The 12,500-nt window shown below is 37.9% G+C and overlaps 1 protein-coding gene and 1 long non-coding RNA gene across 15 annotated transcripts in view; one reads left to right on the forward strand and one right to left on the reverse strand.

The window, feature by feature from the left end:
* The window catches only part of LOC124953090 (tyrosine-protein phosphatase Lar), a 485,939-nt gene that overhangs the window by 297,821 nt on the left and 175,618 nt on the right, over window positions 1-12,500 (reverse strand). For 11 of the 14 annotated variants that reach the window (XM_047503989.1, XM_047503998.1, XM_047503988.1 and 8 more), the window contains exon 1: window positions 902-1,021. The exons of the other annotated variants lie outside the window; for them this stretch is intronic. In XM_047503989.1, the coding sequence (XP_047359945.1) occupies window positions 902-1,006 (105 nt within the window). In that variant the 5' untranslated portion in view covers window positions 1,007-1,021. Of the gene's footprint in view, window positions 1-901; window positions 1,022-12,500 lie in introns of those variants that run through there. 14 annotated transcript variants of the gene reach the window in all.
* LOC124953095 overlaps window positions 1-12,500 on the forward strand; it is a 55,191-nt gene that overhangs the window by 16,207 nt on the left and 26,484 nt on the right. The window lies entirely within an intron of this gene.

The following is a 12,500-nucleotide window of genomic DNA, read 5'->3' on the forward strand; positions in this document are numbered from 1 at the left end:
ATTTGATATCGCGAAGATATTCATAAAATCAACATTGGTGAATCAACATTGTAGATAAGGGTGAGAAGAGAAAACTCGACGTTAATTTCGACGATATTATTGGGGTCAACTGAAAACGATAATCACGAAATGAAAGATAAGAGAGAGAGAGAGAGAGAAAGAGAGAGAGAAAGAGAGAGATAGAAAGAGAAAGAGAAAGAGAGAAAGAGAGAGAGAAAAGATCGCTCGAGAGCATCAATTACTCGACGAGCTGAATTTATCCGGCTTCACGTTAGAAAGCTTTCAAAAGGCTACAGAAAGAAAGAGAGAGAGGAAACGAAACGAACGACCAACCGAGCGTGGAGAAACGAAAAGAGAGAAGGGAAGAAATAAAGAGAGAGAGAGAGAGAGAGAGAGAGAGAGAGAGAGAGAGAGAGAGGTAGAGAAAAAGAAAGAGAGTAGGAAGAAAGAAAAGGAAGGAGAAGGGAAACAGAAGAAAAGGGTTGCAACGACGCCATTTTCCCGCGATTCAAAGAAGGGTTGTAACGTTGATGAGAGAGAGAGAGAGAGAGAGAGAGAGAGAGAGAGAGAGAGAGAGATAAATCCTTTTGGTGTGCAGAGTCTTCTCTCTCGCGGACGATGAACAGGCATAATGACGATGCAAAACCGTTGCAATTAAATTCTTACACATCCGAAGAGACTGAGCGTAAAGCTTGATGCGTAAGAGCGAGCCAAGAGTAGATGGAGCGACGAGTTTTGTACAAATTCACCGATGAGTAAAACATGAAGAATGGAGAAGAGAGAGAGAGAGAGAGAGGAAGAAAAAAAAATATATATATATAACATTGCTAAAGAATTATTTTTAAAAAAGAATAAATTATTACCATTGTATGTTGGTATTTACCAGTAGCGGTTCACTTACCGCTACTACTCTTTTTCGTTTTAATTCTCCAAGTACAGAGCCAGCTAGCCAGCCAGTCTCTTCTCCTACGATTCCTGTTTTCTTTCTCCTTTTGTTTCTCTCCATCTTCTTCGCGCTCTTTTCTTCTTCTTTCTCTCTGAATCACCCTTCCACCCCCTCTCTCTCTCTCTCTCTCTCTGTCTCTCTCTGTCTGTCTGTCTGTCTGTCTATCTCTCTTTTATCTTTTTTATTTTCTTCCGTAACAGTACCGTAGTTTCACCAAGAGTGGAATTAACTCCCGTCGAGAAGCCACGATGAATCGACCGACTGCTAAATAAAGGAATTAAAAAGATGGAGGAACTTTCGTTCCGTTGCTAATTCATAATAACATTCAAAATTCATAAGAGTATACGAAAAAGGAAAAAGAAGAAAAAAAAAAAGAAAAAAGAAAGATAAAATCACGGAAAGAAGACGGAAGATTAAGAAGAAGTAAAAGGAGAAGAAAGAAAAAAAAAAAAAAAAAAAAGAAAAAAAGAAAGAATTCGGGCGGCCACCTTCGAAGATATTGCCAGCTATCTTTTCTCGCTTAAAATCGTACGATGAGGAAGGAATGGTTGACCCAGATGGACGATATTTCATAGACCTTTTCACGTGCACTACCGCCTTTTATCAACTTCTTCCATCCCGATGCGCCTGTTTACGAACGTCGGTATGACCACTTGACCCGGATATCGAGTGACCCGAGAACGAAGTGAGAGAGAGAGAGAGAGAGAGAGAGAGAAAAAATCATTTGGAGTCTCTTGCGAAAACGTGTGGTTGCGGAGCCATTTTCACTTACCTCCCTCCCTCCCCCCTCTCTCTCATTCGTTTTTTCTAAAAAAAAAAAAAAAAAGAAAAAAAAAAGAAAAGAAAAGAAAAAAAAAACGAGCCACTGTATCTTGCGGTTATGCGACTCAATGACTCTTTTGAACGTTGAATTAAAAGTGAATAAGAAGAACGCCCCGACGATTTCTATATGGTGGATACGTTAAAGAGTAGAAGGAGAAGGTAAAAAAAAAAAAAAAAAAAAAAAAAGAAAAGAGGAAAAAAGAAAAGCGATTCGTTTCTTCGCGCTTTCTCTTTCACTCTTGCTCGCATCAAACGACGGTCGCTTTTTAAAAAGAAGAAAAAAAAAATGTGCATCAAAGATTCACCCTTCTCTCTCTCTCTCTCTCTCTCTCTTTCTCTCTCTTCTATAATACTCTCGTTACGTATGCGTTTTACACCTGTCTTCTTGGTGAACTCGTAGACAGCATCAGCATCATCATCGTCATCGTCGTCGTCGTCGTCGTCATCGTCATTATCAGACATCATCAACGGACCAAGCGCGACTCGACGTCGTTTTCAAACGAACGAACGAATGAACGATGAAAAGAAAATGGTGAACGAACACTCTTCTCAGCTTGATAAGTCGTGCGTGTGCTTTTTTCTTTTCTTTTTTCTTTCCTCAATCGTGTACAATTTCTATTAAAGCAAATTCAACGCTTGCTAAATTTTAATACGATACTGGGACGATGATCGATTACTAAATCGACTATTAGATCGACTGTCAGATCGATTACTAAATCGATAATTTTTTTCGCATGGAAAAGAAAATAGAAAAGAGGAAAAAAAAAAAAGAAAGAAAGAAAAAGAAACGTCGTAGAATAACGCAAGTTTTTAACCTGAGAAAGTATAATCTAACGAATGAAAAAGATCAGACGGCGAAATAAATAGGATTAAGGGAAAACATTCATGAACGGCCGTATAAGCGAGTTAACCTCGCAGCTTTATACACCGCCAGCAGTCTTCTTTCCATTTTAAAAAAAACTTTTCTCCCTCGGCAACGGCGCTTTTATAAGAATAGTTCATTGGGAAAGCCGAAAGAGGGAAGAAAGGAAAGCGGGGGAGGGGGAGTGGGTTCTTTCTTGGCCTTGGGTCTTATACGGAATCGTTCGAAATAATGGCCAATGGCTTTAACAAAAAATAAACGACGATTATTAAGCAGTACTTACTTTTCTCCTAACATTGCCATTAAGACATTAAGGCTTGAAAATCACGTATCAAAAAAAGAAAAAAGAAAAAAACGAAAGAAGATGGGAAGTAAATGAAAAAAAAAAGAAAAGAAAGAAAAAGAGAGAGAGAGAGAGAGAGAGATTTTTGTATTAATTCGATAATTTTCACGATGGGAAATTGAGCTTTACCCCCGGCCTCCGTCACCCCTTTGATATAATAAAACGAGCTAATAATATCTCTTAACGAATTGAAATGTTGCCTGGTTGAAGAAGAAAAGGAAAGAAAGAAAGAAAAAAAAAAAGAAAAAAGATAAAGAAAAACAAATAAAAAAAAAGAAAAGAAAAAAGAAAATAAGAAAAAGAGGAAGAAAGAAAGAAAGAAAGAAAGATGAAGAGAGAAAAAGATAGATGGATCGAGCACGTCGGTAGGAGGATTCACAGTTGTCGAGACTCGGCCGTTAAAACTGTATTAATTAGTCGGGATGGGGTGAAAGAAGGTATGGTGTGTAAGAAGAAGAACGATGTGGTATGGGGTAAACGAAGAGGAAGACGAAGAAGAAGACGAAGAAGAAGAAGAAGAAGAAGAAGACGAAGAGAAAGAAGAAGAGGATTGGAACAGGCCTTGGCAATTTAAAGGAATATTATCGTCGAGGAAAAATCCGGAAGTTCGTCTCGGTTGGAAAAATCTCGCTGGAGAAAGAGCATTAAAGAAGAGAGAGAGAGAAAGAGAGAGAGAGAGAAAGACTAAAAAGAAGAGAGTAAGAGAGATAAAGGTGAAAGAAGAAGAAGAAAAAGAAGAAAAAGGAGAGAGAGAGAGAGAGAGAGAGAGAGAGAGAGAGAGAGAAACGAGGGTTCAACTTCGAGACTTCCGAGCGAGCGTGTAGTAGCCGTAAAGAATTCATGAAAGGTAAATCATTTCTTTGGAGATGGCGAAGAGGCTGGCGGAGATGGGTGGGGGGTATGGACGGGGGACAGAGGTCTGGTCTGGGACCGAAGCAAAAGGAGGCACGGAGGTTTCCTTAATGTTGCGATATTTTACACAGGGAGGGAAACTCTTTAAATCTAATATATTACGGACAGTAATTAAATATAAGTTGGATACACACATATATATATATATATATATATATATATATATATATATACACAGAAGCGCGCGTTCAGTAATTTCCTAGTTGGAAATATATAGACCTAGACTGAAAACCTGTTAAAAGTATGATAACTCCTGACAATAATTTTCATGCCGTTGTAAGAACCTTGAAAAGTTTAGACGTATAAAATAAGACGATAGGACCCATATTACATTCACGTCAATTGTTACACCGTAACACTTTTCTCATAGCCCGCAAAAATGTTCTCGCAAGATTTTCACAAGCTTCCAAAGGAAAGAACGATGTTCTTTAGCGTGTATTTAATCTGTAGCAGTCTCTATATCGTCGTTATAGCTGTCGGTAGTCGTCGCGACACGATACGACAACGAATCGAATCGACGAAGAAATTACGTTTTGGATTATATATCATTGTTTCTTTTTCCTTCTTACTATTTTCGCGGAGAGTGTCATTTTACTTTAAACTCGAAGACATCGTTTCGTTCATTTGTTCACTCATTCACTCGTTCGATATCTTCGTTCGTACCTCTCATCATCTTTTCTATTCTCTCTCTTATTCTTCTTCTGAAAGCTTCTCACCACTTTTACCGCACCCTCTTTGCCGTACCACGAAAAGCCGAACGAAGCTCGTGTACCCTCTAGCCGGAAGTCAGGTGTGCCAGTCGCCGCCGTCTACCTAGGATTTATGTGTGTCACGACAGCCTGTTGCTCGGCAGCCAACTTATACGTATTAGGCTGGACGACGAGGACGACGTATAATCTCTATTCAATGTTAAAGCTCGGAATCTTCCTCTAACTTTGTAATTTTTCTATTTATCTTACTTTAAGAGAATCGATTAAAAATTAACGATTACGGAATTTATACTCCGACGTTTATTTATTATACAAATGTAAAGTAAGGAGGAAAGAAAGAAAAAGAAATAATTTATCCTTTACACCTTTTTCTTTTCATTTCTTGTCTTTCACTTTCTTTTCTTTCTTTCGGTAAATTTAAAAATGTCATAATTTAAATGAGATAAGCATAAATCACTTTTAGAAATCTTCTTCAAATACGAGAATAAATTTATTTATTTATATCGATCTGATTTAATAAGTTTTCGATAAATCAAATAAAAATTCTAAAATAATTTTAATTTATTTGGTAAAGATAATTTTATGACGAAGTATATGATGTTAACGAAGATTGTCGTGCTTCCGGTTATCGATAATTAAATTATTATTAATAACAGAAATATTCCAAATGATCGGATACATAAATAAATAAATATATGATATAATATGATCAATCAAAAACGAATTAGTAATCCTATGAAATAAATATCTACATACGACGAAAACATAAATCCTATTTAATTAAACGACTGAAAAGCATTTACATACTCGATCCATATCTCCCTCAGAGATAATAATCTTGATTTTCATTTTATTATCGTTATCTTCCATTTAAGTAAACAAATATACGCTCTATAAAATCATGTTTCATAAATGAAAATATATATATATATATAAACTATAATAAAAACTTTTGAATTTCGACTTACGATCTAAATCATCGCTTCTCGAAATATCTCTCGAGAAACTCCGTAGGTTTTTAGGTGATCCTTTTTTGATTGCTACCCAATAATCCGCATCGTTCGCTATGAAAAGATCTAAGCTGCGGTACCGCAGAATCCTTCGATTTAACGCAGCTCCATTTGAACTTCCCTTTCTTAGTGCTTAGACTTTCTATATTTTCACTTTTTCTCACATCTTTTACGCACGTCGAACCGTCTTCATACACCATCATTACCACCATCACCAGTTTAACGAAGGGACGGACGAACTAAGAATGACGACTTATCCTAGTCGCTTCTCAAAGAGATATGTATAACATTTCAAAGTCGTACGTCGTGATATTGGGATTAGAAAAAAACGTAAACATACGTTTACGTTCTCGTGAGTATAGTTTCAATGAAAATGTTTTTAATATTAACCTTGTTTGTATATGCTACAAATAAGTACAAAAACTCGAAGATATCAATGTAGCCAGTAGATAAGATCGTATCATTCTTAAAGCAATGTAAATAATCAATTCGAAAGTTTTCTCACGTTGTATACACACATACATATACACTAAAGGACACTCTCTCTTTCTCTCTCTCTCTCTCTCTCTCTCTCTCTCTCTCTCTGCGCGTATTTTCAAAGAAAATTCATAACAGCTAGTAGTAAGAGAGTCCTATCCTACACCCCAGCCCAGCCCACTATTCCAGCATCTCCACCCATCCCATCCCAATCCATTTCGCTCTTTCCTCCACTCTGTCCCTGCCCCTCCCCCATCCCCCTTTAAGCCGTAACCCTTTCCCAAGATATCAAGATGGATAGGGACAAGGTTCAAAGTTGCTCGCTCTGGCATTAATTCGAGCTACGCGGCGAACTACTCCGTGAGTGCCATCTAAACATGCTAATCCTCGCTTTGGGAATAGTAGTAGTAGTAGCAACAGTAGCAGCTAGTCGTACTAGTAGAAAGATCGATACCTCTACTAGAGAATCGTCCACTATCAACGGACATATATATATATACATATATATATATATTATATATATATATATACACATATGAAGTTATCTACCAACCACCGGGTTAAAACTAATACTACTACCAATGAACGTACCAAACGTCCACCAATGTCCTTCCAGGAGATTCTAGAATGCGTTCGAAACGTCCCCGTCGCGAACCGCAAATCCTTGGTAGGATCCAAGAAACTTCCCTGTAAGACATACAAATAGTAGTCTTGGGGCTATTACAGAAGGCAAAGGTAACCTCTATCGACTCGTAAGCAAACAACTTTCTCGTAGGATTCGTCGAATATATCTATTGGGTGGTACAAGGAGAAACCTCTACCACCCTCTTCCTCCCATCACCAATATCACCTTCTTCTCCTTCCTCTTCTTCTTCTTCTTCTTCTTCTTCCTCCTCCTCCTCCTCCTCCTCCTCCTCCTCTCCATTCGTTTCTCATCCTTTTCCTTTTACTCCTCCTGAATCTTCCTTCTTTCCGCTATAGTAACCTCAAGAAGACGCAAGATCTTTCCGACTGGATAGCGTGTTTCAACGTTTTACGAAGTAGCAGACCTCTCAAACTCCGGGGCAACGGAGAGGCACTCAAACGGATTGATCTGTTGAAACTAATAGCTAAGAGGAGTTGTTCTCGTCGAGTGTACGGCAGCTGCGTCTAAAGCGCACGTTCGATATTTCACTTCGTCTTTTTCTTTACCAAGTGTTTCCGTAAAAAGGGATAGTAATGAATTTCGTCGACATGAAAGATCTCTCTCTCTCTCTCTCTCTCTCTCTCTCTCTCTCTCTCTCTCTCTCTCTCTCTCTCTCTCTCTCTCTCTCTCACCCATTATTTTCATTCGCAGAAATAATTAACAGTAGTTATCACGTAAAAAAAGAAAAGAAAAAAAAAAAAATAAGAGATGAAAAATTCAGTGGATGAAAAATATTTCAATGGGCGAATCAATGTAAAACTCGTATAATGCAACCTCCATATATTTTTGTTAAAACAAGAGAGAGAGAGAGAGAGAGAGAGAGAGAGAGAGAGAGAGAGAGAGAGAGAGAGAGAGAAAGAGAGAGAGAGAGAGAGGAGTACTAGAAAAGGTTATTAGAGTGAGCACGACCTGGTACGATTTTCCAATGAATTTAATTCTTTGATCTCTCTTATAAATGAATCGAGCATGGAATTTGAAAATCAATTAACGAAGCAGCCACGAAACTCACGTCCTGTTGTACAAGAGCACGTCAAAGTACGAACTTTGCTGCTGTTTAATGCAAGAGCTGTTTATTTATCGATCAGTACTAATAGCACGATCGTAATGCTCTGTTTCTCTCTCTCTCTCTCTCTTTCTCTTTTTATCCGCTCCCCTTCTCTCTCTCTCTCTCTCTCTCTCTCTCTCTCTCTCTCTCTCTCTCTCTACTCTCATAGCACGAGTACGATGGGCGTAATTAAAGGTAGACTTTGTGTGAGAGTCTGTGCAATAAAACTCACTCATTCACTCTCTCTCTCTCTCTCTCTCTCTCTCTCTCCCTCTCATAGAGTTTCTCTGTCTCTTTCTTTTATTTTTATTTGTACATAAAGTAAAATAACTTGGAAAGGTATGAAAAGATTTCGTTCGAGTTTTATTCTGATTTTAATTGATATTTTTATTTGCGTATCACGGTTTTACCCGATAATCGTAAAACATTCCTACCTATTGCAAATTTTAACGACAGTTGTTTTATCAGCCCAACGCAAAAATCCTATCGTTTCGAGATTCGTTTTATTCATCAAATCTGATTCGAATCGAATCAATGTAAAAGAAATAGGAAACACACGATTCGCGGTCGATCATGGAATTATTCAAATTTATCAACCTATACATATCTGCATGATAATGTATTTCGATTTTGAAGAATGTAAAGGATGGACAAAAAAAGAGAAAAAGGAGAAAAAGAAAAAAGGAAAAAAAAAGGAAAAGGAAAAAAAAAAAAGGTGGACAAATTTAACGAAGGAAATGAAAATCTCTTCGTCACGTAGATATTTACGTTGGAAGAGGGCAGAGCGTGGAAAGCGGGCGAGGAGGGATGTGGTGAAGGGAGGGAGGGTGGAGAGGAAGAGTAGCTCACGCAAGAGCAATCCTCGGGCAGATGCAAAGCTTTGACCTTCCGGATGTGCAGCGAACCGTGGCAGTTCTCTCGTTCGAGTCTGCACCATCCGTCGTATAATTTTGTTTGTTTATGGTTGCCCGGCTACTCGATTTTTCACTCTTAATGGACGCGCTCAAGCTGACAAACGACCACGCTCGATCCTTTTTTTCCTTTCTCTCTTTCCCCACCCTTTCGGCCTTGCATCCACCCTTCATCCCTTCCTCTTTCTACTCCACACCCTACTATCTACCCCTATTTCTCTCTCTCTCTCTCTCTCTCTGAAGTGGCAAGTCTTTTCCAGCTTAGTAAAGTCTCTTATTTAATGCTCGCCTCGTAAATTTATGATATTTGCATGAGGTATGCGCTCTACGTTATGACCCTTTTGATGTCTCAACCGGATCTGTTTGAACTTTTACATTGAAAAAATCTAACTATAAAAATTCGAAGAAGTTGCATCGAGAAGTAGTGAAGAAGAAATATTAGATGAAGGAGAGAACCCCTGCTGGAGTTGGCGAGAAAAGAGGATATATTGTCAAAAGAAAAGAGAAGAGAAAGGAGGAGGAGGAGGAGGAGGAGGAGGAGGAGGAGAAGAAGAAGTAAGAGAACCCACGGAAGTTTAATTTCGAGGCTGTATCGGTCGGTAGTATCGTACAACGCCGGCGGTGTTTAAGCTGCGTCGTTGCATCCAACACTAAATCATAAGATATTAGAGGAGGTCTGGAAGAGTGGCCCTCTTTCTCTCTTTCTCCTATCCTAGACACACCAAGACTCGGCACGAATCCTACGTACTTTCTCTCGAGCAACAGAGCATGGAGGAGTAGTAGGGGGGGGGGGGGGGGAGTACAGCCGGCTAGAACCAATTTTTCTCTTGGCTGTCGCAACGAGTTACGAAGAAATGAAGCCACCCCTGTTTTCCGTCGACCGTCTTCTTATTCTTTCCTTCCTTCCTTCCTTCCTTCCTTCCTTCCTTCCTTCGTTCATTCTTTCTTTCTTTTTTTCTTTCTTTCTTTCTTTGCTTGTACGCTTTTCGACTATCTCTTCTTTCTTTCTTTCTTTCTTTCTTTCTTTCTCTCACTTTCGAATAAAGTCCTTGGTTGTAAAGATACGTCGACGGTTCCATGGAGTCAGCGATATCTGTGCGAAAAGTAGTCTCCTATCTTTCATTCTCTCACTCTCTCTCCTCCCTCCTCCATCCCTCTCTCTCTCTCTCTCTTTCTCTCTTTGTTCGTATATTTCGTTTCACGTTTACCACGAATTACTTTATCCTATTTCATTCTTCCCTTCAACCCATGCATTTCATTCCTACCGTCACCCATCCATTCCAGTGAGATCCAATAAAATCAAACGAGGGCTAATGCCTGTTGGCAACTCTTTCAAGCGAAGACGTAAAGATGCCTGGAGGATTTCTTTCAACATGAAAATCGTTCCTGAGAAATGGCGACGATAATAATAATAATAATAATAATAATAATAATAATAATAATAATAATAAGAATAATAGTAATAATAATAATAATAATAATAATAATAATAATAATAATAATAATAATAATAATAATAATAATAATAATAATAATAATAATAATAATGAACGAACGAATGCGAAACTATATGAATATATAATCTCGAGTCACGTTTTATAATCGGCTTAATTAAATAAATAAGTAAATAAATAAATAAGAATGTTAGTCGTATAAAAGAAAAAAAGAAAAGAAAAGAAAAATAAAGAAAAAAAAATGTGGATTTAATATCAAACGGAATAATAGAAATATGGAGAAGGATATTATGTAACGATTAAAAGTACAAAAGAGTTACTCCAAATCGAATAAAAATAGAAATAATAATGGAACTCTTTTGATCACGATAAACGCGAAACTAGTACGATAAGAGGGTATTGAGGTAGAAGAATAATAAGAAGAAAAACGACCAAGTTACTTCTTTTTGTCGTCGTCGTCGTCGTCGTCGTCCCCCTCCTCCTCCTCTGCCTCTTCCTCTTCTCCTTTCATCTTCTTTTCTCATGATTTCCATTATTAACCTCCAGCAATAAAACAGCCGGAACACGTTTTAAACCAGCTCGTATTCCAGATATTTATTGGCTAAGCTGCTATGTTTCTACACCATGAAATTTGATCAAAAAGATCACGCACACGCACACGCACACACGCGCACACGCACACGCATACAAATTCTATTTGATATCATTCGATTACATCGTAATTTATACTGATAAAACAAATTAAAACGACCTTGAAATAATAAAAAGTTAAAATCAGAGATAAAAAGAAGAAATAATAATAATAATAATAATAATAATAATACTAAAATTGGAGGAAGAACAAAGGATATCATAATTATTTACTAGCCAACGAGAGAAAGGAAAAAATAGACAGAGAGAGAGAGAGAGAGAGTGAGTATTGGCCATTAAATTAATCGGATAAAATCGTAATTAAATCGATGAATTAGACGGGAATTAGGTTGGGACAAAGGGGTTCATACGTGCGTTAGGTTGGAGCAAGTAACAACGTGTTCGAAAGCGTTAGAGAGATCGCATCACGCCGAGGAGATAACAAACGCACTCGCTACCCTTTCGAAAAGCACAAGCTACTTGCGTATCTACGAGCAGCGGACAGTTATGGGGGGCCCATTCTCGATGATATCGCTTCGCGTAGATGTTATATCGCGTAGCGAAAGGGTTTCGATTACATTCCAGCGCCCACAAGGATCATGAACTAGGATTAAACGACGCTCTCACACGCCTCCTCTACTGTCATCTCCGTAAATTTCAGGAAACCGAGCGAACGAGAGAACGAACGAGCGACCGAGTCAATTCTCCTCTTCGAAAAACCCACCCCATTCAATAACTTATCGTGTGTCTTTTTTCTAATGATAGTATCTTTGCGTTCTAAGAAACAACATTTACGTTTAGAATACAAAGTTACATAAAATACAATAATCTTTAATAGATATTATCTCGAAATCGAATGAACTTTAAATATGCATCTTCCATTCCGACTTTCTATTTCCTTTTCTTCTTCTTCTTCTTCTTCTTCTTCTTCTTCTTATTTTGTTTCTGTTTCTTTTTTCTCTCATTTTCTTTTTTCTAAGTTCGCGAGATGGAAAATTAACGAAGGATAGGTAAATTGCTCGGGTTCGAAGAGAGTGAGAGAAAGTGAAAAAGAGAGAGAGAGAGAGAGAGAGAGAGAGAAGAGGGGAGATGAGGGAGGGAAGGAGAGAACGAACTGGTGTTTATTGTATAATTGCCGGAGGCGACTGTTTTGGCGTTGCGTAGTGTCAGCATTGTATCATACCGAAAATAAAAGGAAAATATACATTTTCGTGGCTTTTCTAACCCAACACTAATGGAGTTTAAGGTAAAATGTCGCTAAACTATTATCCAACGGATTTCATTTTCTGCTTCAATATACTCCTCTCTCTCTCTTTCTCTCTCTCTCTCTTTCTCTCTCTCTCTCTTTCTCTTTTTCTCTTCTCCTCTTTTCGCTCTATTTACTTTCGCTATAGAGAATAGAAAAGAAGCCCATCCACGAACATCACACGTTGATGTTTATATCCCATACAGGTAATAAAGATTATAGAGAAAATTCTAAATTTGTTTGCTTATTCCTATGTGCGTAATAATTGTATTGTTTTCTTTCTTTTTTCTTTTTCCTTTGCACGTAGAAAATAAAAATCTCTACTGGTCGAGAGAGAGAGAGAGAGAGAGAGAGAGAGAGAGAGAGAGAGAACGTTATCTATCGAATGTAGAAATATCTTTTTGCCATACTTTTTTTTTTAATTTCTTCTTTCGTTTTTTCAACGAC

Source organism: Vespa velutina, chromosome 11 (assembly GCF_912470025.1).
Source record: "Vespa velutina chromosome 11, iVesVel2.1, whole genome shotgun sequence".
Taxonomy (NCBI): Eukaryota; Metazoa; Arthropoda; class Insecta; order Hymenoptera; family Vespidae; genus Vespa; species Vespa velutina.